The sequence below is a fragment of the Zingiber officinale genome, chromosome 1B (assembly GCF_018446385.1).
Source record: "Zingiber officinale cultivar Zhangliang chromosome 1B, Zo_v1.1, whole genome shotgun sequence".
Taxonomy (NCBI): Eukaryota; Viridiplantae; Streptophyta; class Magnoliopsida; order Zingiberales; family Zingiberaceae; genus Zingiber; species Zingiber officinale.
In genome coordinates this window covers 123,550,755-123,578,666 of record NC_055986.1, presented here as the reverse complement: position 1 = coordinate 123,578,666, position 27,912 = coordinate 123,550,755, and the positions used below count along the sequence as shown (strand labels likewise).

Genomic DNA, 27,912 nt, shown 5'->3' with positions numbered 1-27,912 from the left:
TGTAGCAGAAGTCGAGTCCTCTGCCTCGCGCTCCGCTCTTCGCTTCTCTTCCTCTTCGATCTTCGCTCTCTTCCAATCTTCCTCCGCCGCGCATTCAGGAGAAGGATAGCCGATCGAGGAGATGGTGGGGCCGGCTCGCCCAGTCTTCGTGCTCTTCGGATCTTCCATCGTCCAGTTCAGCTTCAGCAATGGCGGATGGGGAGCCATCCTCGCCGACGTATATGCCCGCAAGGTATTTGGCCTACCCTCCTATCCGTCGATATGATGATGCCATCTCACGATTTCACCTATGCGAACATTAGTTGGAATTTCTAGTTCACGTTCGTAGATTGTGGTTGGCGTGCAATGCGGTGGGAAAGGACTAAGGTTTGCAACTTGATGTCAGAGGTTCAGTGGTAAAATGTGAATAGTTTCGATCATTTGTCTGGATAGAGGGTCCGGCGTCTTTTGTTCTTGTGGTCCATGGAATGAGAATAAGCAACAAAAATGTGGATTTTCAATTTTTTTTTTCTTCCCATTTTCACTTTGTTGATTCTCTTTTAGCAAATACTCCAAACATTGATTTTAGATAATTACTTATAGGGATCGTAATGCAAACAAGGAAACAAATATATAGTAGTAAAGTAATTGAAGATCAGATTAGTTCAAAAGAATCAACAATTAATATTTCTTTCCTTTAATTAAGTAATTAAAGGAAAGAAATTGTAAGCTTTTAAAATTAGAAAATATTAAAAATTTGCATATCTGCCATAAAGGAAAAGAAATTGAAAATCTTCAAGAGTAGAAAACATTCAAGATTGAGGCATCTACAATAAATAAAATTAAATTGCAAATATTCAAGATTGACTCATTTATAATAAATAAGAGATTTTATTTTTTATTATTTAGCAATTAATATTTTTATTTTGATAAAATAGAGAATAATATTAAACCCTATTAGATTAGTTTATTTTTTTAATTTAAAATATTTATTTTCATATTTACTATTGAGTCTAATCTATAAAAGGAGTTCCAGTCATGTATTTTAATCATCTTTATGTGTGAGAGTTTTTCCTTCTGTGGGAAGTTATTTCTTTTTTCGTTTCATCCACTTTGTTCCTAGTTGTTGGGTGGCTCAATAGTTCAAATTTGGCATTGCGTCAAAAGGGAAAAAATTAAAAGACATAGGAGTTGAGGCCTCTCAGACATTGCTTGCTATGAGATCATAACCACCCTATATCAAAATCAATACTCATATTATTTTAGTTTTCTCATTGTAAATTCATACAACAATAATTTAGTCTTTATCTTACTAGTTAAGTAGGGTCGGCTTTACCTATAATGATCCTCCTGCATTATTGGGCTCAATCATCTACTACATTCTTATCTATATTAATCTCATTTTAAATCCATATGGAAGAAATTCTCCTCATTAATTCAATTCATTAAACAGCATATGACAGGAATTCCCCTCCATGGTCAATTCAATTCAGTAAACACTTGGAATCCTGATCTAGCAACACAAGTCAAGCATAACACAAAAAAAACTACAACCCAATACTCAGTTCAACTTGCACCTAATTGTCGAAAATATTTAATAATAATCTACATGATATGAGAGTAAACAATACAAAAAAGCACTCAAACAAGGCCTTGCAAGCTCTCACTCTTTATATACACTTCTTTCAAATATATTGAGAAACAAAACAAGAACCTTCACACACTCCTGAATGCCAAAAAAACTACTAGAGAAAAAAGTCCTCTCAATGCTTCCCAGCTCCCTCACCTCTTATGTGCCACATAATCAACAAGACAACCAAAACATGCAACAAAAATTATAAGAAGACACGCCCAAATTCATAGGCTAAAATAGTCTTTAAATATATTGTTGTATTCATTGTTTGGTGCGCCTGAGCCTCCATAGCAAAACATGAGACTAGGTAAAAATGAACTAGAGTAGAGAAAAACATACTTTAAAGCTAGAGATGAGAATTGTAGAAACCTATACATCATGGTTGGTTACTAACAAGATAACGTTACAAACATAAGAACAATGTGCAGAATCAAATCAACCTTATGGGGATAGATTGACTTGCCAACTTGATAGACCGAACAAGTTTTAGCCTTTTGATCTCATTGATGTTGTCTTTTTCTTGTTCGTTGTATCAATTTGACTTATTTTCAAAAGAATATTTACTTAACACATCAGTTCAGAATTTTTATTTTAGTTTTATGCTGCGTTATCGTATTTTGACCTTTCAAATATTTTTTATTTTCTTTATCCAATTCAGGCTGATATTATACTACGTGGATATCTTGGTTGGAACTCTAGGCGTGGTGTTCAAGTGCTTGAAGAAGTTTTCCCAAAGGTAAAGATATTATCCTTCTATTTATCATGATTTGATGACTCTAGAAGCATGATAGTCTACGAAGTTCCAAATGCAATTGTACAGTTTGTGAGTTCCAAATGCAAATGTGCTACAACACTGTCACATTATGTGGTCCATGATATTCTTCCTCAGTATTATATACTTGTACAGTTGGTGGGTTTCATGTATAAGGTTCTTCCTATGTTGGTGGAATTGGAAGATTTTGACTCTTTTCCTATGCATAAAGTCAATTCAATTGAATGCTGTCACCATGAGAGTTCCTCTCATTGTATAGAAAATGGTAGTTATTTATAGGACAGATTTTCATCCATAAATCCAAGCTCATTTCTAGTGATCTATCTAAATCAGGAAAGTATAGTTATACTATTAATTACAATATATTTACTGCTAAGGAAGTTGCAACTATAATATATTTATAGTTATTAATTAAGACTTGATATATGCTGTCATATATGTTTCACCCTTGATGTAAGCTGTCATATATGATGTCACCCCCCCTCAAATTGACGTGGTCGATCAAGAAACATCAATTTGCCCACTAGAAACTGATGACGTTGTCGTGTCAAGGCCTTAGTAATATATCAGCTATATGAAGGTTAGTGGAAATACGAGGAAGAGAAATAATATGAGTGTCAAAGGCAGCGCGAATAGAGTGACGATCCATCTCAATATGTTTAGTACGCTCATGATAAAAAGGATTAGCAGCAATCTGAATGACACTAGTGTTATAAGCATGAGCCGGAGTAGGAGTAGACTGAGAGAAACTAAGCTCAGCTAGAAGACCACGAAGCCAAACAATCTTAGAACAAGTAGTTGACATAGCAGGGTATTCGGACTCCATAGAAGATTTAGAAACACGATCTTGCTTCTTACTCTTCCAAGAAATCAAGGAATTACCCAGGAATATATACCAACTCATGATAGATCGACGAGTATCAGGACATCCCATCCAATCAACGTCACTATAGGCAACCATATGAAGAGGAGAACCAATTGAAAAAAAATCAACAACAAGGCGTCCCATGAAGATATCTAATGATTCGATGAACAACAGCTAAATGCAGATGATGGAGAATTGTCATAAATTGACTAATTTGCTAAACAACAAAGGAAATGTCCGGTTGAGTAATAGTCAAATAGTTTAAGCTGCCCACTAATTGTCAAAATATAGTATGATCAAAAAGAAGATTACACTCCTCACACTAGTACTTTGTGTTTACTTCAAGTGAAATAGCTATAGTAGAAGCATCTTGGAGACCAGCTAAATGAAGCAAATCTTGTGTGAACTTATGTTGATGTAAAAAAAATACCAGAAGAATCAATATGAACTTCTAAACCCAAGACATAAGTAAGAGGACTGAGATCCTTCATATGAAATGAGGCTTGAAGATGTTTCAACTGAGCAATTGAAACATTATCAGTCCCAGTGATAACAAGATCATCAACATAAACTAGGAGAATGACAATACTAGTAGATGTCTTGCAAAGAAACAAAGATGAATCATATTGGCTCTGCTTGAATGAAAATTAGAGCAAAGTAGATCTGAATTTATCAAACCATGCCTCAAGGTGCTTGATTTAACCCATATAGAGATTTCTTCAACTTACAAACATCCAAAGAAGAAGAGGAAGAAGACAAACCCCGCGATGGAACCATGTCAATCTCTTCTTTGAGATCACCATAAAGAAACACATTCTTAACATCCATCTGATGAAGTGGTCATCCTTGTAAAGCAGCAATTGAAATTACCATTCGAACTATTCACATCTTGGTAACCCAAACAAAAGTCTTGTGATAATTGATGTCATACTCTTGTTTGATAGCCAAGGCAACCAATCGAGCCTTATAGCGATCTAGAGTACCATCTGAATGAAGCTTGATAAAATAGACTCATTTACAGCCAATGACTTTAACATTTGGAGGCATACAACAATATCCCAAGTGTGATTGTCCACAAGAGCTTGAAGTTCTTCTTCCATGGCCTTGTGCCAACAATCATGTTTAGCAGCCTCACATAAAGAAATAGGAACAATGGACAAAGTTGTATGAAGAGATGTATGAGAAAAGTTGTATCGATCCGATGGACTGATAATTCTGGAAGAGTGTCGTGGGATGGTATGTGAAAGTTGATTGTCTATGAAAGAAACAGTTTGAACAGGCGCAGATATCGAATCAAGCTCAAAAGGTTGTAAAGTTGGACATTGTCATCGTCAGGCATGATTCGGTCAAAAGTATTATATACCTCATCAAAATTATAAAGGATATGTGGCTCTGGCAAAGACTCAATATGAGTAGAAAAGAAAATTTAATTTTTAAAGAAAACAACATGATGAGGGATACGAAATCTGTTAGAACATGGGTCATAACAAATATAACATTTGTGTGAAATACTGTAACCCATAAAATCACATTTAATAGATTGAGTAGAAAGTTTATGGTGTTCATGAGGTGGCAAATGAATAAAGCAAACACAATCAAAAATATGCATGTCAAGATAGTTAGGATGTTTATGAAAAAAACGATAATATGGAGATTCAAAGTTCAAGAAAGTTCAAGACATGTGAAGGCAAGCAATTAATTAATTTAGATGGAACAAAAGATTCAATCAGTAGAGTTCGAACAACGTTTAACAAATGTCAGTTCTTACGTTCAACAACACCATTTTACTGAGGTATATAAGGCAACCGTTCGAAAGCAATGCCTTTTGTTGGAGAAAATCATGGAATTCATGAGACAAATATTCACCTCCAAAATTATACTTTAGCACTTGATTTTTTTTTAAAAAAAATGGGTCTCAATATAAGCTACAAATGTTTTAAAGCTAGTTAAAACCTCATATTTAGAACGAAGAAAATAAATTCAAATATATTTACTTTAATCATCAATGAATGTGACAAAGTATGTGTAATTGGCATGAGATATAATATGAATCATATCAAGGCAGCTTTTTGCATGACTACCATGAGAAGGAAAAGAAAAAGACTTACTTTTACCTAATTTACATGTAGAGCATCAAAGGAAAGATGAGATGAAAAATGATCCTTATCGCCCAAGAAACCAGAATTTAATAAGTGAGATAAGACAACAAAATTAGGATGATCTAAACATTTGTGTCATATTTCACCTTTTTGGTTTATAGCACTACAAGCTAAAAAAAACAAAATTAGGAATGTAAAAGTGTAAAGGAAACGAACGTCCAACTTTAGGCCCCTTCGCTAGTATCTTCCCCGACACCTGATCTTGCACAACACAACCATCACGAGAAAATCGAACATCATTATCAACCAATTGTCCTACCGAAATGAGACTAGTATAAAGCTCAGGAGATACCAAAACATCTTTGATTGAAGAATTAATATCCCCAATATCATGAATAGGTAACTTACTACCATTAGTAATCTGAATATTTTCATGATATTTTTTAACATTGCTAAGAGTCTCAAGAGAACTGGTCATATGATTGGATACACCAAAATCCACAAGCCAAGATAAAGATGGTGTAGTATGTTTACCTTGAAGTCTTAAGCGCATCCACATCAAAATCTTTATCCAAAATCTAAAATTTAGGGTAAAAGAACTACTTTATTAAATTTATATATCCACTTTCACTACACAATACATCAGCTTTCCTATAATTTACCATATATTTATTTTTTCTCTTTCCTTCATATTTTTTATTATTAGATAGAGGGGAGAGAATTTTTTTTATTAGTTAAGGGAGGAAAGAGAAATATTATTTAATGTTTAGGGAATAGAATGCATTCCCTAAATTTAGAGAACTACTATTCATAAAATGTATATTTAGGAAATGAATAGGGTAGCTGATGCAGATGTATTTTAATGTAAAATGTAAAATTTAAGGTAAAAATTTAGTTTAGGGTAATTGATATGAATGCTCTAAGGTTGAAAATGTTGTAGTAATCAAAACTATTCCAGGAGTAAGTATTGAACCAATAGCATGATTAGTAACAATAACCTGATTAGCTTGATGATTCTGAGAACGAGTAAGGCATTCTTATTATGACATGTAGAGAGCTAAAGAGGAGGATGATTAGCTCTAATCGCTTCATTGATAATTTGTTGCAGCAGAAACTTGAAGCAATGCTAATTGGTTAGATTTTACTTGGTCTCCACCTCCTTGAGGTGACTAATCCAATGATCTACTCTCCTCACTCATAGATGCATTATGAAAACCTCCTTCCCATAGGCGAAAAAGCCTCGTACAATATCAACATGAGAAATACAACAAGAGAATACAACAAAGATACAACAAGAACAAGAAAGTAAATACAACAATAAAAAACCTTACTTTTGATCTCTTGTTGCTCTAGATTGCCTCTTGATGCTTGGAAAGTGCAACAACACTTTTCTTCCAAAACCTCAAGAACTGGTGAAAATTGGAGGGGAAGAAAAGTGATTTGAATCCTTCGCAAAATGCTTTGTATTGCGTTGATTTATGGTTTTCAATCGATTGACCTTACTCCCAATCGATTGTCACGTCAGATTAGATCACAACGACCCTCTTTCGTTTTTCCTAATCAATTAAGCCATAACGTAATTGATTGAGCAACTTCTTAATCGATCACTCAATTGATTCAGAAGCCTTAGCGAACTTCTCCCAATAGATTACCCAATCATTTGACTTTAGGCTGGATCGATTACCTTAATCAACCCAGAACCCTTCTGTTTTGCGAAGAACAACACCCAATCGATCACCTGATTGATTAGCTTTGGCCTTGATCGATTATCTAATTGATCTAGAACCTTTCTATTTTGAGAGGAAAAGCTCCCAATCGATCACCTAATCAATTGGCTTTGGACCAATTGATTATCATGCCTAATCCCCTAAACTTGGTTTTAAGGTTCCTTTGCCTAACCCCGAAGTCTTCCATGACTTGTTTAGACTTCCCGTTGCCGAACATACAGTCAACATTGACCTGTCAGGACTTTTTTACTAAGTGTCGAGTCAACCCTTAACCAACTTGGACTTTCTCTTGCCTAGTTCCCGACTAGGACTTCTTTTGTGCCAAGTATTTAGCTCTCAACTAATCCACCTTAGACTTAACCTAGTTCCCAACTAGGTTTGCCTAGTCCCACTAGGACTTCACTTATGCCAAGTGTTGAGCTCCCAGCTAACCTACTTTAGACTTAACCTAGTTCCCAACTAGGTTTGCCTAGTTCCACTAGGACTTTCATTTGCCTAACCTCTAGTTAGGACTTCTCGTTTGCATAACTTCCAGTTAGAACTTTGTCAGTCAAGTCTCCGGTCAATCTTGACCTACTTGACTTCTCATTTACATATATTGTCCAAACATTGAAACTCAAGCTTGAGCCAACTCGAGCTTAGTCAACCTGATTAACCTTGACCTAAGGAGGATTGCACCAACAATTCTTTGATAATATGCCTAGACTTCTTACAATAATTGCAATATTTCTTTGGACAGTTAACAACAATATGCTTGTATTCCTTATAGATATAGCATTGAACTTATCGCATGTCTTTACCCCTGCCTTTCCCTTGAGCTGCATAAGCAATTGCATTATTATGCATTTTGTTTTAGTTGAAAATTTTTTGTGTTGTAAGACGCTACTCTTCACGAAGCAACTTTCCAAAATACACATCCAAAGAAGGAGAAGGAGCACAATTCATCAAATTAGAGCGGGCTGCCTTATATTCAGGACGTAATTTCATCAAAAATTGATTTTGCTTGTTTTGTTCATGCATCTCTTGAACCATAGAAAAAGAGTTAGCGCATAAATTATGTCAACATATTTAGCCCATAAATTCTAAAAACCAGAAAAGTAATCTTGAATGGAAAGATCACCCTAAGAGTAACTAGTAATCTCGTATTCTAATTGAATAGGTTTGGTTGTATTGTCTTGATAGTAAATTTTTTTTAAATACTCCCACATGCTTTTAGTTGTCTTATATGATCTTAGATTAGGAACAAGCAGTTGATCAACTAATCCTAGAATCCATGTCATGACTCTAGCGCCCTTGACTCCCCACTGAGCCAATTTAGAAAGCTCAGTAGGTGCCAGATCACTACCATCAATGTGACCTCATAATTCTTTTCCCATGATAAACAAACAAAATAGAAATTCCCAGGTAGAATAGTTCTTACATGTGAAACACGCACCAAAATAGTTCTTACATGTGTAACACACACCAAAAATATCTGAGTTGGTAGTTAACATAATATTCATTACTCACAAAATGCAACAAGAAGTGCTGAAAATCAATAGGCCAAGAGTCCAAAAGCTTAAACTGAAATAACACCACTAGGAATTCTCGAAATACTCCCAAAACCAAGATCTAAACTTCTTAAGAAGACACTCTCAAATTCCGAATTATGGCTCGATACCATGTTAATTGGATTGAATGCTCTTACCATGAGAGTTCTTCTCATTATATAGAAAATGTTAGTGATTGATTTTTAGCCATAAATCCAGACTTGATTTCTTGTAATATGTCTAAACAGGAAGGTATAGTTATACTATTGATCCTGTTCAAAAGCGGAGAAGATGGTTAGCTGGGGATGTGGCTTTACAGTTGAGTAGACAAAGACTCCATGTGGTCCTGCAAGATAAGGAGCATTAGTGCCGGGTCGGGAGGTGGTTCCCGACGTTGGCCCTCTGACGCTCAAGTCAGTCCTCGGCATAGTAGAGAATAGCAGCGAACAGTAGCACAAAGCGTGTTGAATAGCAAAGTAACGCATATCTCCGCCCGTGGGGATGAAAACTCCCTTTTATAGTGTCACTGTAGTGTTTGGGCACACATCTCAAAGCGTATGCATGTTTTTCTAGGCATCCTAGGAAAATACAAGTTAAATAGTGTACCTGACACTTTCGTTAAGCGAGTATACAAATCTCTGATGTGACAGGCTGGAAGCTTATAAAGTATGATCTGCCTACTGAACATTCTCTATTGTCAATGGAAGAAACCTCCAAAAGGGTACGACAAGATATGTAGGTGGGTCCCATATAGGTTGACCGGAGGCCGCTCGGCCAGGATATCGCAGCTCGGTTATACTAAATAGAGCTATCTTCCTTCGCTCGATTGTATTGATACCCCGTGGTAGTTTTGATGTGATAAACTAAGTTAGGTTAGGTCTTGTTGGTGTTTAACCCCGTGTCTAAGTGTGCAAGAGCTTATGAGCACAAGAAATCGAGCGGAAGACATTGCTAGCGAGAAGAACGGCACGGGAGAGAGCCGATGGGAGGTACCTTCCAGCCCTATGGAAGGTGCCTTCTAACTCAAGATAAGATTTTTCAATGACTATAAAATGACCCCAGGACCTGGAAAATATAACACAACACTTGTGATTGATCCATCTTGAGTTCTGAGTTGTAATTGAGTGCGTCAACTACTGTAAGAGGCTTCTCCGCCTGAAGGAGAGTTTACTGAGCTTTTATCTTTCTTGGATTAATAATCTCCCCGGTTGTAACCAAGTAATTCGTTGTGTCTCTTCCTTTTAGTTTATTTACTTTGTTTATGTAAGTGTTCGATTTAATTACGCTCTAAAGAACGAGGAAGGTTCATTTTTAACTGTAGGGCTATTCTCCCCCCTTTAGCCGGCCACTACTGGGACCAACAGATTGTCCCATTGTCGGAGGACTGCCTTTCATTTGACCAACCATGATGTTCGGTCTGTCGGGACGGGGGCTGGGGGATTTACTGTTGTCTCTAAACCTCTGTCGCAGGTTTTCAGAAGATGGTCGCTCGTATATGTCGTTCGTCCGGTATTGCTGCCCCGTTCAGCCGACTTCGCCTGATCATTGGACCATGTCTCTTTGCCTGTTTTAACTTTGACCTCCACGTCAGCCGCTCTTCTCTACTTTGACCCATCTTTGATAGGCCCCTCTTCATCACCGTATCACAAACCTTCCCCTTAAGTCTAGTTGAAGATGATTGCAAGTCTGACTGACTGTACAATCAGTATGTTTTGGAACTCTTCTTCCCGATCGGGTGTCCTAGGGTTTAGAACCGCCGCTCAGTTATGACAATCATAATCCTTTCTGCTTTTCAAGAAGTGTGCTTCTTCCCGACCAGACGTACCAGGATTTAGAGTCACCGCTCGGCTATGACAATCATAATCCTTTCTGCTTTTCAAGAAGCGGGCTTTTTCCCGACCGGACGTACCAGGGTTTAAAGTCGTCGCTCGACTATGACATTCACTGTTCCTGCTTTTTGTCAAGAAGCTGACTTTTCCCCGACCGAGCGTGCTAGGATTTAGAGTCGCTGCTCGGTTAAATATATTTCGAGGTTAATGTCGTTCGGATCCATCGTTGACGACCCTTAGCTGTAATTTTAGATTCTTTCCAATCACTTTCCTCGATCGACTTCTCATACTCTGAGGTTGATGTCGCTCGGATCTAACACGATCAACACTTAGCCGTTTTTTAATTTCTTTCTGATCACTTCTTCGAGAGACTACCCTCACTTAGTGTCTTTTAATTGCTGCTAACGTCACCATAATGTCTTGGAAACGGTTCAAATTTGTGGCCATTAATGAAGCACATCGACCATGACTTCTATTCATACCCTTCCACTCCTCATTAATGCCACCTATAATCGAATGCCACTTGTCGCCTTTACCTATCGCTGTATATGTGATGTGACAGACGATTGTTTGGATCCGATGCGATGGCTGCCTTTTCGAATTCAGTGGCCAAGATTAAGCCTCGTTTTCCTAAACCCTTGATTGGACGGCTCAAGGCAGTCGTTCCCAGGATTTTTAAACCCGTCGTCTCTTTCTCTGCTCACTATATTGCTTTTGCTTTCTTCTCGTTTGTATTCTTGCTCTCTGTTCCTTGCTCGTCGTTGGCAATCCTTCTTTAGTAGTAAGCTCCTTCTCTTTCTTCCCTTTCGATCCTTGATTTCTATCTTTCGTTCCATGGCCTGCTCCCCCCCCCCCGGTTGTCCCCGGACCGTGGTATACCTCCATCGAGTCCGATTTCAACGGTGACGAGGTCGACCAAATGAAGATGACCTACCACATTCCTGATGATTACAGAATTGTCATCCCTTCTGCTTATGCTCGTCCCCATACTCCTCTCGACAACTTCCTTCCCTTTTTCAAAGACCAATTCTATGCCGGCCTACAATTCCTTGTTCATCCTTTTTTCTCATAAGTTTGTAGATACTTTCATATTTCCTTGCAACAACAGTTAGTAACCAACTTATTTAGGTTACTGTGAGGGGTTGTTATCCTATTCTTTCTATACGGAATTCCTCTTTTACCCTGCATTTTTCATTATTTTTATTATCCGAAATTGTCCAAGCTGAGCACTTTCCTCTTCCAGGCCCAAGTAGGCGCTGTCCTATTCAAAAAGATGTCCTCCTCTAATAAGGGCTGGAAGGATCAATACTTCTTTGTGTGCCTTCCCGATCGGCCTGCGTTCCCGACCGACTAGCAGATGGAGCTACCGAAATCCCCGTGCTAGGAAAATTTCGTTGGGAGTCATCCTACCTTCAAGCAGCTATGCACCTGCCCGGTCAGAAATATCACATCCATAAATTATTGCTGGAGGGCGTTCTGTATATGTTTGGGCTGGATCTCATTCGAGCCCGGCTGCTTGGCTCCTTAGGTAAGCCATATCTCTATCTATCGTTTTTTAATCCAATTGATTTCATTTTCTTTTTTGTAGCATAAGCCATATTTAAGTCGATGATGAGTGGCAGTGGTAAGCTCACTAATGTTGAGATCAACGCCAAGGGGGTGACCGAGCTAGAAAGTTATGGGCGCCTTGCCTATCGGCTCATCAGAGGAGCAGACCGGAGAAGCAAGCCGAGTGGTGGGAAGCGACGTCGCGGCTACCACAAGTGAGCTTCCACTTGTTGGGACCTTCGACGGCCGGCTAGAGGGGGGTGAATAGCCCCTGCACAAATCAAGCAAAAAAACCTCCTCGGACTTGTAACTTAATTAAACTAAACACTTGCATAAACAAAATAAGAGATAAACTAAAAAGACGAGGCTCATAGATTTACTTGGTTACAACTAGGGAGGTTGTTAATCCAAGGAAGTTAAAGCATACTAAAATTCTCCTCCAGGCGGAGAAGCCTCTTTACAGCAATGGAAGCAAAGAAATAGAAAGCTAAAATAGAACTGTGGATGTGTACAAGTGTTGTTTCACAATTTCTTGTTCTTTTTTAACTTTGGGAGCAGGGATGCTTATATAGCCTTGCTCGGGGCGCCTGGAAGGGTTCTAGGCACTGGAGGTGGATAAAATTGTATCCCCTTCGCAATGGATCGCGGTCAAACATGATCCGGATAAAATCTTATTCTGGGGCCCGGACTCGGAAAGTCAACCAAGTTGACTTTTTCTAGTCCAGGCCTTCTGCTCCGGTTTCGCTCGCCTCGGTGTGGATCTTCCGCTCCAGTTCCTCTTGCTTGGGTGATCTCGGCCATCCGAAATAAGGTTCACCCAAACCCAACTTCCGACCTTCTCAAGCAAGCTTCCGCTCTTGACTTCTCGTTCCTTGGAAATGTCTCGCGCCTCCTCGTCCGCCCACGTACTCTTCCACAGCACCTCGTCCCTCAGACGCACCGAACCCGTCGGCTTTCTCCCGTGCGATCCTTCTCGTTAGCTGCGTCTTTTGCTCGACATCCCGTGCTCCTAAGTTCCTGCATAATTAGACACAAGATTAAACATAACAGGACCTAACGTAACTTGTTTGATTACATCAAAACAACCTTGGGGTACCAACAATCTCCTCCTTTTTGATGTGAGCAACCCAAGCTAAGTTAGGGCAAACTAACATAAAGTAAAAGAAATAAATTTGCAATTTAAAATGTAAAATTTAAAACAGTTTAAACTACCTCCCCTAGACTTAATCTTCCCTTCTCCCCCTTTGATCACACAAAAAAATGGGGTACCAAAAAAAAATCTAAGGGTAATTTTTAAAAAAAAAAAGTTTTTAGTTTTTATAAAACTCTGATTTTCAAACAATTTTGAAAAACTTATCAAGTTTTTGAAAACTTTGAAAAATTTTATAAATTATTTTGATATCACTTAGAAAAATTTGCAATAATTTTAGAAACTTTAAGTTTTGCACAAAAAAAATTTAAGTAAAAAACATTGAAAAATATTTGAGTAACTATTTAAAGCATTATTTAATTACATTGCTTTTGTTAGCTAGTCAATTAAACATTTTATTTCATTAATTGACTTTCAGGTTATGGCGAGACACTAGGCCTTCTTGGTCAACAGTCACTTTCTAAACAAAACCTCTTAAGGAAATCAAACATTTAATTTTCTCGTTGAAAGCGCTATTTTTAATTATGATTTTAACTTATATAAGATTTTAGAACCCAATATAGGTTCTTTTCTACAGGATTAATCAGAAATTTTGGGAGCACATAAAATTGGGAAATTTTCTAATTTGACTCCTATAAAATCTAAGATACCAGCTTAGTCTTTTAAAATTTTGAGTTTGAACAGTTAAACATGTATGGTTTTTCAAGTTTTCTACTTGTGTCTTCAATTTATCATTTTCTAATTTTAATTTTTCGAAGTCTTCTAATAAGCATGATTTGGCTAGAATTAACTTTAATTCTTTATTTTCTTTTTCTAATTTGCAACCGTCTTTAGATAATAACTTAACAAATTTAAATAATTTATCGGTAGGAAGAGATCATACCTGACTTACCTTATCGATCTCGTTATCCGTAGCTCCCCTTGAACTGCTGCTTTCTTCCAATGTCGCTCCCCTTTCATCGATGCTCTCGATGCTCATTTCAGACGAGTTTGCTTCGTTTTCATCGCCCTAATGACTTGCCATTAACGCAAATCCGGAGAAAGCCTTAATCTCTGATTCGGACGATATTTCGTCTTACGTCGCCTTCAGGTTTTTGTGCTTATTCGTTTGGACGGGCTTTTTATTCTTACTCTTATCCTTGTTCTTCAATTTAGGACAGTTATCTTTAACATGCCCTTCTTCATTGCAGTGGTAGCATTTGATTATTCTTTTCTTTCTACCCTGTAGATGATTAGTTTTTCTAGATTTAACTAATTTTTTAAATTGCCTTTCTTTGTCGTTTCATCGTCGTCTAGAGAAGATTCTGAATCTTGTTCGTCCATCTTAGCATTGAGGGCAGTATTGTGCTTTGGTTTCTTCTTCGAATCTGCACATCTCGTTTCATGGACTTCAAATGTTGAAAACATTTCTTCTAAGGTGATAGCTTCTAAATCTTTAGAAATATAGTAAGCATTTACTAATAATGTCCACTCAGTAGATTTAGGAAATGCATTAAACGCGTACCTTAGCGAATCTCAGTTGCTTACCTTTTTTCAGAGATTCGTGAGTCCGGTGATTAGTTCCTTCATTCTCGAGTGAAGATGTGCAACAGTTTCTTTTGCTTCCAGTTTTATGTTGCTTAACTGATTCCTTAGCAGATCCCGTCTCGCGAGCTTAGCTTCGAATGTCCCTTCGTGTAGCTTAAGGAACTTCTCCCAAAGCTCCTTTGCTGAGTCGTAGGTGCCGATTCGATTGACTTCTTGTGGCGGTAGAACGCTCAACAGATGGAATCTGCTTTGCCATTTGCCACGAAGTCATCCTGCTCCTTCTTCGTCCACTGGTATTCTTCCCTGCCTTCGAGTGCTACAAAACTAAATTTCATTATTAAAAGTAATTCAAAGTCGGTTTTAAAGAATACCTCCATTTTCTTTTTCCAGCTCGCGAACTCCCCCTCGAACTTTGGCGGGCAGATGCTCGGTCCGATCATCTCGTGTGCTTCGTTCGACGGTTAGTCCTCCTGAAGCGTCCTGACTCTGATACCACTTATTGGGACCTCGAAAGCCGACTAGAGGGGGTGAATAGCCTCTGCACAAATCAAGCAAAACAAACCTTTCTCGGACTTATAACTTAATTAAACTAAATACTTGCATAAATAAAATAAGAAATAAACTAAAAAGACAAGGCTCACAGATTTACTTGGTTACAACTGGAGAGGTTGTTAATCCAAGGAAGTTAAAGTGCACTAAAATTCTCCTTTAGGCGGAAAAGTCTCTTTACAGCAATGGAAGCAAAGAAATAGAAAGCTAAAATAGAACTGTGGATGTGTACAAGTGTTGTTTCACAATTTCTTGTTCTCTTTTAGCTTTGGGAGCAGGGTTGCTTATATATCCCTGTTCGGGGCACCTGGAAGGGTTCCACGCGCCTAGAGGGGGATAAAACTTTATCCCCTTCGCAACGGATCGCAGTCAAACGCGATCCGGATAAAATCCTATTCCGAGGCGCCCGGACCAAGTTCGTTGACTTTTTCCAGTCCGGGCCTTCCGCTCCGGTTTCACTCACCTTGGTCCGGGTCTTCCGCTCCAGTTCCTCTTGCTTGGGTGATCTCGGCCATCCGGAATAGGGCTCACCCGAACCCAACTTTCGACCTTCTCAAGCAAGCTTCCGCTCCTGGTTTCTCATCCCTCAGAAACGCCGCGCGCCTCCTTCTCATCCACCCACGTACTCTTCCGCAGCACCTCGTCTCTCAGACGCACCGAGTCCGTCGGCTCTCTCCCATGCGGTCCTTCTTGCTAGCTGTGTCTTTTGCTCGACATCATGTACTCCTAAGTTCCTGCACACTTAGACACAGGATTAAGCATAATAGGACCTAACCTAACTTGTTTGATCACATCAAAACAACCTTGGGTTACCAACACCACTTGCCTGACCCTCCATGGTCCCAGTGGCAGTCCCTTCTTAGTCGACTACCTCCGGCGAGACCCTGATTCAGCCCAATGAAGGAAGAGGTTCCGATCGGAGGCTTCCTCTCGTTCGGAGGCCTCTAATCCACAACCTTCTCCAGCTGCGTCAGCTCCTAGGCCTTCATCCAAGTGAGATGAGCTCTTCATCCACCATCCCAGAGAGAACGACTGGCTTACCGACCCTTCCATTGTCCGATCGGACTCCCTCCTTGTTCGAGTTACCAGCTGGGGCGACGATAGCGTAGCCAGTTTCCTACCTACCGCTGCTGTCGTTCGATCTAGTGGCTTACTTCAATTATCTGTTCCTCCCCTATATCTAAGCCCAAGGGAAAAGCTACTTCGAAGCCTTTGGATCCAAGCGGCCATAGGCATATTATGACCATCATCAAGTTACCAACCAATGTTGGTGTCGTCCGGACGATGTCGAGCCGCGCTCTCCAGAGCATCAGATCAGGATACAAGGTCCCTTAGCCCAGACTTGGGCAGATGCTAGGGCCCGGGCGGTGACTATTCAACCCAGGGAGCTTATTGACAACTTTAGCCAGAAATCCACTTGGTAAGCTTATCTGGCATTTCTTATTCATTTTTCCCTGTTGGCCATAACTGACTTCTTTTACTTGCAGTTTTGGGTGAAAAGCTTGGCTATGTGTCAAAGACTGGCCTTCTTCGAACATGAAAACAACAGCTGCAAGCTTCAACTGGGGAGTCGGGCGCCTCGTAGGCCCTAGTTGATAGGCTCACTGCTGAGGTGACTCAGCTAAAAGAAGACCTGGAGAAGACCTCTGAATAGTTGGCTAGGGTCTGAGTGGGTGTTGACGGTTGAGAAGGATAAAAATCATGATCAGGCCCTCCAGCTCGACCGGTTGACCAAGCAAGCTTATACCTTCGAGGCCAAGCTCAACTCTACGAACGTCGGGAAGCTCCGGGTCATCGACGACTTAGATATTAAGAACAAAGAAACCCGGGTCTTGGCTAAGAAATTTGAGGAGGTTGAGGTAGCTTTAGCTTCGGAGCAAGTTAGTCAAATGGTCAAACAGATGGTCGGCGAGGTCCAAATTGAAGAACACCAACAAACAATTGCTGGAAAGGACGCTGAGCTACAATCGCTGAAAGCCAAGCTAGAGGCGTCCAAGGCCTAACTCACCAAGTTCCAAGAAGATGAGCTTGCCCGGTTAGAAGCCTTCAAGGTTGAGTATCTCCGTTCGGAGGGCTTCAATCAGCTGCTGACCGATTGGTCCTTCTGATTGGTCGACTATGGCATCGATGGGACCCTTTAGTAGCTAAAGGAGGGTGGCTATCTTTCCACTTAGGTCTCGAATAAGATCATCCAAAGGGAGAAAATTGTAGATTCACTCCTAGACGATGTAACCGCCGATCTGGCCTAGCTTTATTTACCAACAACCTTTTGTAGCAACCTAGTAGCTTTTGTAAAAATTTTCTAAGTATAATTCAATGTGCATCCGTTCGACATTTAAGAGTCCTCGCTCCTTTTGACCTTTACGTTCCATCCATAGAACTTACCTAATGTGAGCGTTATACGAAACGCGAGAGCTAAGCTTGCCCGGAACTCCGCCAAACGACTCAATATTCTGGGAGGCGTGAGAGCTTGCTTACTCCGCCAGAGCTAAGATCACCTATAACTTGGTCGAATAACTCAAGAGTATGGAGGCGTGAGAGCTTGCTTATAACTCGATCGAATAACGCGAGAATCTTTGACACTTAGCACAAGGGCTTTGCTCACTTATAACTTGACCGAACGGCTCAAGAGTCTGATTGCATGAGAACTTAGCTCACTTATAACTTGATCGAACGGCGCGAAAGTCTTTGATACTTAGCATGAGAGCTTTGCTTGCTTATAATTTGGCCGAACGACTCAAGAGTCTGGAGGCGTGAGAGCTTAGCTCGCGTATAACTCGGTCGAACGATGCAAGAGCCTTTAACACTAAGTGCAAGCGCTTTGCTCGCTTATAACTTGGTTGAATGACTCAAGTGTTTGGAGGTGTGAGGGCTTAGCTCACTTATGACTCGGCCAAACGGCGTGAGAGACTTTGACACCTAGCGCGAGAGCTTTGCTCACTTATAACTTAGCCGAACGACTTCAGTCTGGAGGCGTGAGAGCTTAGCTCACTTATAACTCGGTCGAACGGCGCAAGAGTCATTAACACTTAGCGGGAGGGCTTTGCTTGCTTATAACTTGGTCGAACGGCTCAAGAGTCCAGAGGTGCAAAAGCTTGGCCCACTTATAACTCGCCCGAGCGGGTCGAGAGTCTTTGATACTTAGTGGGAGGACTTTGCTCATTTATAACTTGGTCGAACGACTCAAGAGCCTGTATGCGTGAGAGCTTAACTCACTTATAACTCGGTCGAACGACGCGAGAGTATTTGACACCTAGCGTAAGAGCGCTTATAACTTGGCCGAACGGGAGTCTGGAGGCGTGAGGACTTGCTCACTTATAACTCGCTCAAACGGGTCGAGAGTGTTTGACACTTAACGCGAGGGCTTTGCTCGCTTATAACTTGAGATAGCGGTTGTGAGTCTAGAAGCGTGAGAGCTTAGCTCACTTATAACTCGCCCGAATGGGTCGAGAGTCTTTGACACTTAACGCGAGGGTTTTGCTTGTTTATAACTTGGCCGAACGGCTCAAGAGTTTAGAAAACTTTATAACTTTTCATTCAAATCTTCCTACATTCATGGAACGAATATTTTTACAATTTACATTAGTTCAATCACAAACTTATTACCTGGCCTGATAAGACTGTAAATGGTTCATGCTCCAAGGCCGTTCCAAATTCCTCCCATTTTCATCTTATAAATGATAAGATCCCGAGCTGAGCTCCTAAATTACTTTATACGGTCCACCTTATAGGGCCTCTAGCTTAGTAACATCGCCGACCAACTTGACTCTTTTCCAGGCTAAGTCGCCGACCTGGAATGATCTAGGAATCACCCTCCATTTGTAGTTCTGTTTCATCCTTTGCTGGTACGCCATTAGCCGAATTGCTACTTTATCTTTGATTTCATCTATCAAATCCAATTCCATAAGACGTCGCTCGGGATTTTTTTCGTTGTAGAGCTGTATTTGATCGGACTCCACGCATATCTAGGCTGACACCACCGCTTCTCCTCCATACACCAAGTGGAATGGAGTTATACCAGTGGCTTTCCGAAAAGTAGTGCGATACGCCCACAGTACACTTAGAAGTTCATCTCAAGATTTCTTTATTGGTGACTTTCGCCTGGCCATTGCTCTGGGGATAGGCCACCGAAGTGAAGGCCTGCAAAGTATCATAGTCGGCACACCACTCTCTAAGCCTCCGTCCTTGAAATTACCTTTCATTGTCGGAGAAGAGTTTGTGAAGGATGCTGAATCGACACACAATATTTTGCCACAAGAACTTGATAACCATCTACTCGGTTATCTTGGCAAGTGGCTCTGCCAACATCCATTTGGAGAAGTAGTCTACATCCACAAGAAGAAACTTCCTCTGATCGGTCACTATGGGGAAAGGTCCAACAATATCCATGCCCCATTGGTCGAATAGGCAAGAAACAGTGGATGCCTTCAGCTCTTCAATAGGCCTATGCGATATGTTTTGATATCTCTGATAGGACAGGCAGGTTGCTACTATCCAAGCATTTGGCTTGCAAGGTAGGCCAGAAATATCCCGCTAGTAAGATTTTTCGAGCCAGTGACTAGCCTACTACAGGAGCCTTAGTCAACTTCTTGCAAGATGTATTGAATGTCTTCTGATCCGATACACTTGAGCAATGGCCTCGAGAAAGCTCTTTTGTATAGGTGATCTCCAATTAATGTGAACCGCCCGACTCTCTTTGTTATTAATTGAGCTTTCTCCCGGTCGGCTAGCACGCTACTCGATCGGAGGACCTCAACTAAAGGTGTCCTCTAATCACTTGAGGCTCTCATTCCAGCTGTTATGTTGATGTAAGCTACCAACATCACCTGCTTGATCGGCTTGTCTAGCACCACATGGCTTAAAGAGCTTGCTAACTTGGCTAGCTCATCTACATACTGATTGTTCACTTAGAGAATCTTTTATACGATCACCTCTTGGAATCCTGCCTTTAATTTTTCGAACGCTTCAGCATATGATTTTAGTTTGACATTATTTATCTCGAAAGTACCTGAAAGCTGCTGAGCTGCCAGTTAGGAATCTGAGTGGATAAGAACCCTTATGGCTCCCACATGTCAAGCTGCTTGCAGACCGACGATGAGAGTTTCGTATTTCGTCTCATTATTTGTAGTTCGGTAGTCCAGCCAAACAGACAGCTGTATTCTGTCTTCTCGTGGTGATATTAAGAGCATTCCTACACCGCTGCCTTGCCAGGTGGACGACTCACCTACATATATTCTCCAATTTGACTCTGGCTCAGCGTTTTGTACTTTAGTCACAAAATCGGCTAAGACTTGTACTTTGATCGTCGCGTTGGGTTGGGTACTGTTTATCGTATTCGCTTAGCTCTATAGTCCACTTGATTAGCTACCCGGACGCTTCTGGGTTGAGGAGGACTCTCCCTAGTGTGATGTTAGTTAACACAATTATGGGATGTAATAGAAAATAAGGGCATAACCTCCAAGCGATGAGGACCAGCCCGTATGCTAACTTCTCAAGACAGGTGTAACGACATTCGACATCTTTCAATAAGTGGCTCAAAAGGTACACCGACTATTGTTCAGTGTCGTTCTGTCGCAACAACGCCGATCCGACCGCTCGCTCTATGAACGATAGGTACATCCAGAGTGACGAGCGGCTCGCGGTGATGGGCTTTGTCAGTACAGGTAAAGAAGCTAAATAATTTTTTAGATCCTCCGGCGCTTTGTCACACTCACGTCCCATTGAAACTTAGTAGCTCGGCGTAGAACTTTAAAGAATAGGTGGCTCCGATCGGACGACTTGGAGATGAATCTTAACAAAGCTTTAATCCGTCTAGTCAGTCGCTGAGCTTCCTTCAAATTACACGGAGGGAGCATGTCTTGAAGCGCCTTTACTTTGCTCGGATTCGCTTCGATCGCCCACTCGGTTACAATGTAACCAAGGAATCGTCCGCTCTTTGCTCCAAACAAGCACTTGCCGGGATTGAGCTCGACTCTGTACTTCCTTAATGTCCAGCAGGTCTCCTCTATATCTGCACAAAGGTCAGCAGCTCGAAGGGATTTTATCAATATGTCGTCCACGTATACCTTCATATTTCTGTCGATCTACCTCCGAAACACCTTGTTCATCAATCTTTGATAGGTGACCCCGGCGTTCTTCAGCCCGAACGGCATGATGTTGTAGCAGAAGGTCCCGTCTGTCGTGATGAAGCTGACATTTTCTTGATCTTCCTTAGCGAGCGGAACCTCAAGGTAGCCCTAATACACATCCAACATGCAGATCAGCTCGCAGCCTGCCGTGAAGTCCACCATCTGATCTATGCGGGGCAACGAATAGTAATCCCTCGTGCATGCTTGGTTCAGATCTCGGAAGTCGATATAGACCCGCCATTTGTTACCCAGCCTAGAGATCAACATCACATTAGCGAGCCAGCTCGGGAATTGTAGTTCATGGATATGCTCGGCCTCCAGTAGCTTCTCCACCTCCCCTCGGATAATACGATTTTACTCTGAGCTGAAATCTCTTTTCTTTTGCTTCACTGGCCTGGCGTCCGGTCGGACATGCAATTCATGCTGCACTATGGCTGGTGAGATACCTGGGAGCTCATAAGTTGCCCATGCGAACACATCATGGTTTTTTCCTTAGACAAGCAACCATCTCTACCTTCTTTTCCATGCTCAGATCAGCCGCGATAAAGGTAGTGGGCTCCGGTCGGTTAGGATGCACTTGAACTTCTACTTGTTCTTCATAAACCCGCATGGAGGCTCCTCTAGAATGACATTTACCTCCATCCATTAGGCCTTCCGAGTGGCTCACGACTTAGTTTTTACCATTTCTACGTAACACCGGTGAGCTGCTAGCTAGTCGTCCTTAACTTCGCCGACCAAGTTATCCACAAGAAACTTGATCTTTTGGCAGAATGTGGAGACGACCACTCAGAATTCATTCAGCGTCGGTTGACCCAATATGACATTTTAAGCAGACGGAGTGTCCACCATAATGAAATTTGACATCCTTATCCTCTTGAGCGGCTCTTCTCTGAGTGATATGGCCAGCCGCGCATGGTCAATTGGCGACACTTCATTGCTCGTGAATCCCTATAAGGGCATTGTCATGGGTTGCAGCTCGCTCCGATCGATTTGTAGTTGATTAAACGTCTTCTTGAATATAATGTTCACCGAGCTACTGTATCTACAAAAGTGCGGTGGATATTATAGTTAGCAATTACTGCTCTGATAATCAAGGCGTTATCATGAGGGACTTCTATTCTAAATCCTAAGGACCAAAACTGATCTGGTCCCTTTGCTCTTTCTTTGTTGTATCAGACAACATATATTTCCAATCGCCGAGCATATGACTTTCAAGCCCGATTGGAATCATCGTCGGCCTGCCCATCATACCGATGTCACCCCGAGTGGTGTTGCTGCGATTCTCTTCCTGAGCCGAGCATGACCGCTTGACTGATACCCGGGCAGGACTTTCATGATCTCTTCACTGGGGCTGCTATCAATATTGTTCAGTCGTCGGCCTGCCCTCCTCATGCTATCCTCTCGATCGGCGGTAATGGTGGCGATCAGGAGACGGGGATCGACGGTGGAATCTTAGAGAAGTGCGTGTCTTTGGTTTGAGATGGTAGCAATCTCTGGTATTATGAGTGGTCGAGTGATCGTACAAGCAGAAGAGAGGGATCCATGGTCGGGACTCGGTGAACTACAGTCGTTCTGCTTCCATGTGCGGGATTGCGTTGGCTCGGGGCTCCTGATGTTGCTGAGTGGCTCCTGCTCAGGGCCCTTTTGGCGGTTTATGGGTGTGGATTGTTTGCCGTTCTGGGACCGTTGTCGGCTTGAGAATTACTTCATTCTTCCAAGCTAACTGGGCCTCCTCGATGTTGATGTACTTAGTAGCCTGCCCGAGTAGATGGTCGAAGTCTCTCGGAGGCTTTTGAATGAGTGAGCGAAATAAGTCACCATATATAAATCCTTGGGAAAAGGAACTTACCAAGATTTTAGGGGTGGCCGATGGGACATCATGGCCACTTGGTTGAATCTCTTAATGTAGGCCCTTGGGCCCTTGTTTGATTGCGAGCAAGTTCATGTTTATCTTCTGGTAATGGCGGCGGCTGGTGAAATGCTGTAGGAAAGTCGTTCGAAAGTCTTTGAAGCTATCGATGGATCTGATCGACAGGCGTTTGAACTACCTCTGCGTCGATCCGGAGAGCGTGGTGAGGAATACCCGACACTTGACTCTGTCGGTGTACTGGTGGAGTGTGGCCATGTTGTCAAACTTAATCAGATGGTCTTCGGGGTCGTTGCTCCCATGTACTCTCTGATCATCAGAGGCTTGTAATAAGGTGGCAACTGATCGTCGAGAATTTCTTGGGAGAATTGCCTGTTGATCCTCTCGAGAGAGTCGTCGAGTCGGCGTGCCTTGCCTTTCCGCCTATCCTAGATGGGTGCGTTCTCTGAAGAGGATCATTGTCTCCTCTCCGCCCGGCCTTGCTCTTCCGAAGGCGTGCAGAATAACTCCCGATGATATGGGATCAATGTGTTTGGTGCTTCCCAGAAGGCGCCAGTCGTGTTGTTGTTCGGCTTGCGGCCGACGAGGTCTTCCGCTCGAGTTCTCTAGTCAGTGCATTGGCCTATCACCCACATGGCGAGGTCGTTTGGCTCTCGGCAGTCGGCTATCGTCTCTTGTTGTTGCTACACCATCTTTGCAGCTCGGACACTTGTCAGCATCTCCAAATCTTCTTGAGTTAGCGTCACAGTAGTGAGTCATTCAGCGTCCTCCATCTTCACGTTTCGGCTACATGTAGCCTTCCCATAGATGGCACCAAATATAATCTTGTCCGAAAGCGAAGAAGATGGTTGGCTGGGGATGTGGTTCTGCGGTTGACTAGATGAAGACTCTATGCAGTCCGTCTTGTGAGCGTTAGTGTCGGGCTGGGAGGGGGTTCCCGGCGTTGGCCCTCTGATGCTCAAGTCAGTCATCGACACAGTAGAGAATAATAGCAAACAATAGCACAAAGCGTATTGAATAGCAAAGTAACGCATACCTCTGCCTGTGAATAGGAACCCCCTTTTATAGTGTTCTGTGCACGCATCTTAAAGCGTGTGCACGTTTTCCAAAACATCCTAAGAAAAGACAAGTCAAAAGTATCCTTGACACATTTCCTTAAGCGAGCACACAAATCTCTGATGTGACAGACTGAAAACTTCTAAAGTACGATCTGCCTGCTAGATATGTTCTGTTGTTAGTGGCACAAGCCTCCAAAAGGGTACGACGAGATATGTAAGTGGTTACCATTGTAGGCCGTCCGGAGGCCACACGACTAGGATATCCCAACTCGGTCACACTGAACAGAGCTATCTTCCTTCATTCGGTTGTCCTATTTTCGGAGGGCTACCTTTCATCTGACCGGCCATGACGTCCAATCGGTCGGGACGGTGACCCTGGGGATTTACTGTTGTCTCTAAACCTCCGTCGCAAGTTTTCAGAGGATGGTCGTTTGGACATGTTGTCTGTTCGGCATTGCCCGTCCGCTCGGACCAGGCATGTCGTCCGTCCAGCATTACTGCCCCGTTCGGTCAACTTCGCCTAATCTTTGGACCATATCTCTTTGCCTGTTTTGATTTTGACCTCCACGTTAGCTGTTCTTCCTTGCTTTGATCCATCTTTGGTGGGTCTTTCTTTATCACTGTATCAACTATTAATTACAATATATTTACAACTAAGGAAGTTACAACTATAATATATTTATGGCTATTAATTAAGGCTTGATATATGTTGTCATATATGCTTTATCCTTGCTGTATGCTGCCATATATGTTGTCACATGAACATGCAATTGCCTCAAAAACCATCTAAGTGCCTATGTTACTGGGTCTTCTCCAATTTCACCAAAAACAGTTTTCACACAATTCAGATTACTGCAATTGATTCTATATAGTGAAGTCACTTCTCAAGGTAACAATTTTTTAAACAAAAGGGTTGTACCATTGGAAATTATGTTATTTTGATGGATTGATTTTATCTAAGTTGCTGAAAGCATCACATTGGTGTTAATACGTGGGTGTTATGACACCCAAATAGTGTTACAAATCAATGTGGACGGGTGCTATAACACCCACATATTAACAGCATTCAATTCTTTGAACGTCATTAGTAGAGTTTATATAAAAAAAAATTAAAAAAAAAAATTGGATATAAAGAATAAAGATGAATAAATAGATAGTGAGACCAAAAATAATCAATATTAATGTTAAAATGGATGTGAGTGTGTTAATAGAAAGGAGGTGTTAATATAATGGATACATGGTATGCTATTTGAAGAGGTGAGATATATTAACGTTCAAACAAACGAACGCTCTCATGGTGTATGTGTCAGCATTTAGGATCACTGAATGCTGCTACTTTCAAGGCCTACTATGAAAATATTCCACATATAGCCTAGGATTCCATGATCATTTAATGGAATCATGGTAGCACTTTATATTTGATTCACCTTCCTTGAATGTTTGTGCAACTTTTAGTTAATATTGTTTATTCTTCAACAAGATCTTTAAGCTAAACTCCTTGTCATTCAAATTATGCAAAGATAAATTATTCTTCCGCATTCATTCTACTTGGCAAACGATTGGTTGTCAATTTTTTGCTCTGTTTGGCTTTGGTGGGAGATCGCCATGACTGATCTCTAGCATCTGAATCTGTTCTGTTAGCAGTCTGACAGATTTGGTAGCTAGAAGAATTCCAATCTCATAGATTAGCCAAGAATCACAAAGCTAAAAACATTCTGATGTTTTCTTAGGGTCAGGATCACGCTAAATAATATTTGAGTGCCTCTACAATATTTTAATTTCCTTGGCTTTGCCAAAACTTTGATTACTTTTGACCTTTCAGAAACAAAATCAACACCTTTCATAGTTCAAGAATGATACAAACAACTTAGTTGCTCTTGCTTGCGTGTCAACATGTGATGTCTTTGGCTCTGTAAAAAACTTCTCTTCTTTATCTGTCAGCATCAAACAGCTCTGGATGATCCTTTATATGTGCATTGTTATACAGCTCTAAGACTCCGTTTTTTTTTTTTTCTTCCCGTTGCCTGTTCCCTTGTATTCCATTATTGGTTGTTTTTTTTCATTTGTTTTGCAATTTTGCTAAAATTTCTTCTGTTATTTTTGTTGTTGGTACAATTTTGACAACACCACAAACTAAGTTACTTTTGCTAATTTTAGGACGCAGCTGTGCAACCTTCTTTAGTGATAGTTTATTTTGGTGGCAACGACTCAATGGGTTCTCACTCATCTGGACTAGGCCCTCATGTGCCTCTACCAGAATACATTGAGAACATGAGAAAGATAGGAACTCATCTCAAGGTGACAGTTTTCAAGGCTTAGTTGGAATTTCGTTACCATGTTCTTGCATCATAACACATTGATTTTATTTTCAGAGCTTATCTGGAAAAACACGCGTTATCTTCCTTTCAAATCCACCCGTCAATGAGGAAATGATTCGCTGTGCACAAAGGTATATGATTGGGCATTTGGAGCTATTTGTTTGTTATCTGCTAGTTAGGTTATTTGTTCATCTCTATGTAGCTTTGACCATTTTATTATCATTTCCAGTCCTTACATAAGTAAGATAGTTCGGACAAATGAATTGTGCTGGCAATATTCTGAAGCTTGTGTAAAATTGTGCAAGGAGATGGACATAAAATTTGTTGATATGTTCAATGCAATACAAAAGCAGGATGACTGGCAAACTGCTTGTTTTCTTACGTAAGTCTAATCCATCATGCTGTTATTTCAGTGATTACTTGAGATCTGACTGCTCATTTAGGTTAAAAAAAAGTATACTAGTTAATCTTCTTACCTACATAATTGAGTTAATGTGGATACTTGTTCTTTATGTCTTGAATTGGGTCAACTTGTAATGTTCTTTTGCTTCATAGTTCTACTGACTAGAGTTTATTGCAGTGACGGTATTCACTTATCTTCTGAAGGAAGCAAGATACTTGTAGCTGAGATAATTAAGATTTTAAAAGAAGCAGATTGGAAGCCTTCCTTGTACTGGAAATCCATGCCAACCGAGTTCTCAGAGGATTCACCTTTTGACCTTGTTGCTTCTAATGGAGTGTCCACAATCAACATTTCCAACTTGACTACTCACAGAGAAATCGAGTGGGATTAAAAAAATGCCTATGACTCATCTATTAAGCTATTTAGCACTCACTGCTCAGCTAGAAAGGATAAGATTTGATAAAATGGTTGAATGTCTTTTTTTTTTTTTTTTTTATGATCTTTTCTTTAAATAATAATGGTTGTATAACCTATTTTAAGTAAGAAAATATTTACAATAATTATATTAATTACCGTTAATCTACTTTAGATAACAATATATATATTAATTATTACTAATCTATTTTAGGTAAAATATATACTGTTAATAGGTAAGAATATATACTGTTAATATATACATTATGGTAAATTAGATCTTGAAACCTAAGTCATAATCTTTGTCATTGATACTCCCCTCAAATTAATGTTGGATGATCATAAAGCATCAATTTGTTAATTAGTTGGATGATCATAAAACATCAATTTGGTAATTAGAAAATGATATCGCTATCGTGAGAGAGTCTTAGTAAATACATCAGCATACCCTCCTCAAATTATCTGCATGAAGCAGAGTACATTCTATTTGAGGAAGCTCGAAGCTAAATAATCTCAA

General features: G+C 40.7%; 1 protein-coding gene across 1 annotated transcript; it reads left to right on the top strand.

The window, feature by feature from the left end:
* LOC121994607 (GDSL esterase/lipase CPRD49-like) lies at positions 1–27,446 on the top strand. Its single transcript, XM_042548604.1, has 6 exons — positions 1–232; positions 2,271–2,348; positions 26,418–26,558; positions 26,633–26,709; positions 26,808–26,960; positions 27,159–27,446. The coding sequence occupies exons 1-6, from the start codon at positions 122–124 to the stop codon at positions 27,370–27,372; spliced, it is 774 nt and encodes a 257-aa protein (XP_042404538.1). The 5' UTR covers positions 1–121; the 3' UTR covers positions 27,373–27,446.
* Positions 27,447–27,912: the final 466 nt, after the last annotated feature.

What these genes read in the sequence shown, in the direction of transcription:
- LOC121994607 (XM_042548604.1), top strand. Translation starts at nt 122, where the DNA reads ATGGTGGGGCCGGCTCGCCCAGTCTTCGTGCTCTTCGGATCTTCCATC. An exon ending in TTGAAGAAGTTTTCCCAAAG is followed by an intron (nt 2,349 to 26,417) that starts GTAAAGATATTA and finishes TGCTAATTTTAG; the next exon opens with GACGCAGCTGTGCAACCTTC. An exon ending in CAAACTGCTTGTTTTCTTAC is followed by an intron (nt 26,961 to 27,158) that starts GTAAGTCTAATC and finishes AGTTTATTGCAG; the next exon opens with TGACGGTATTCACTTATCTT.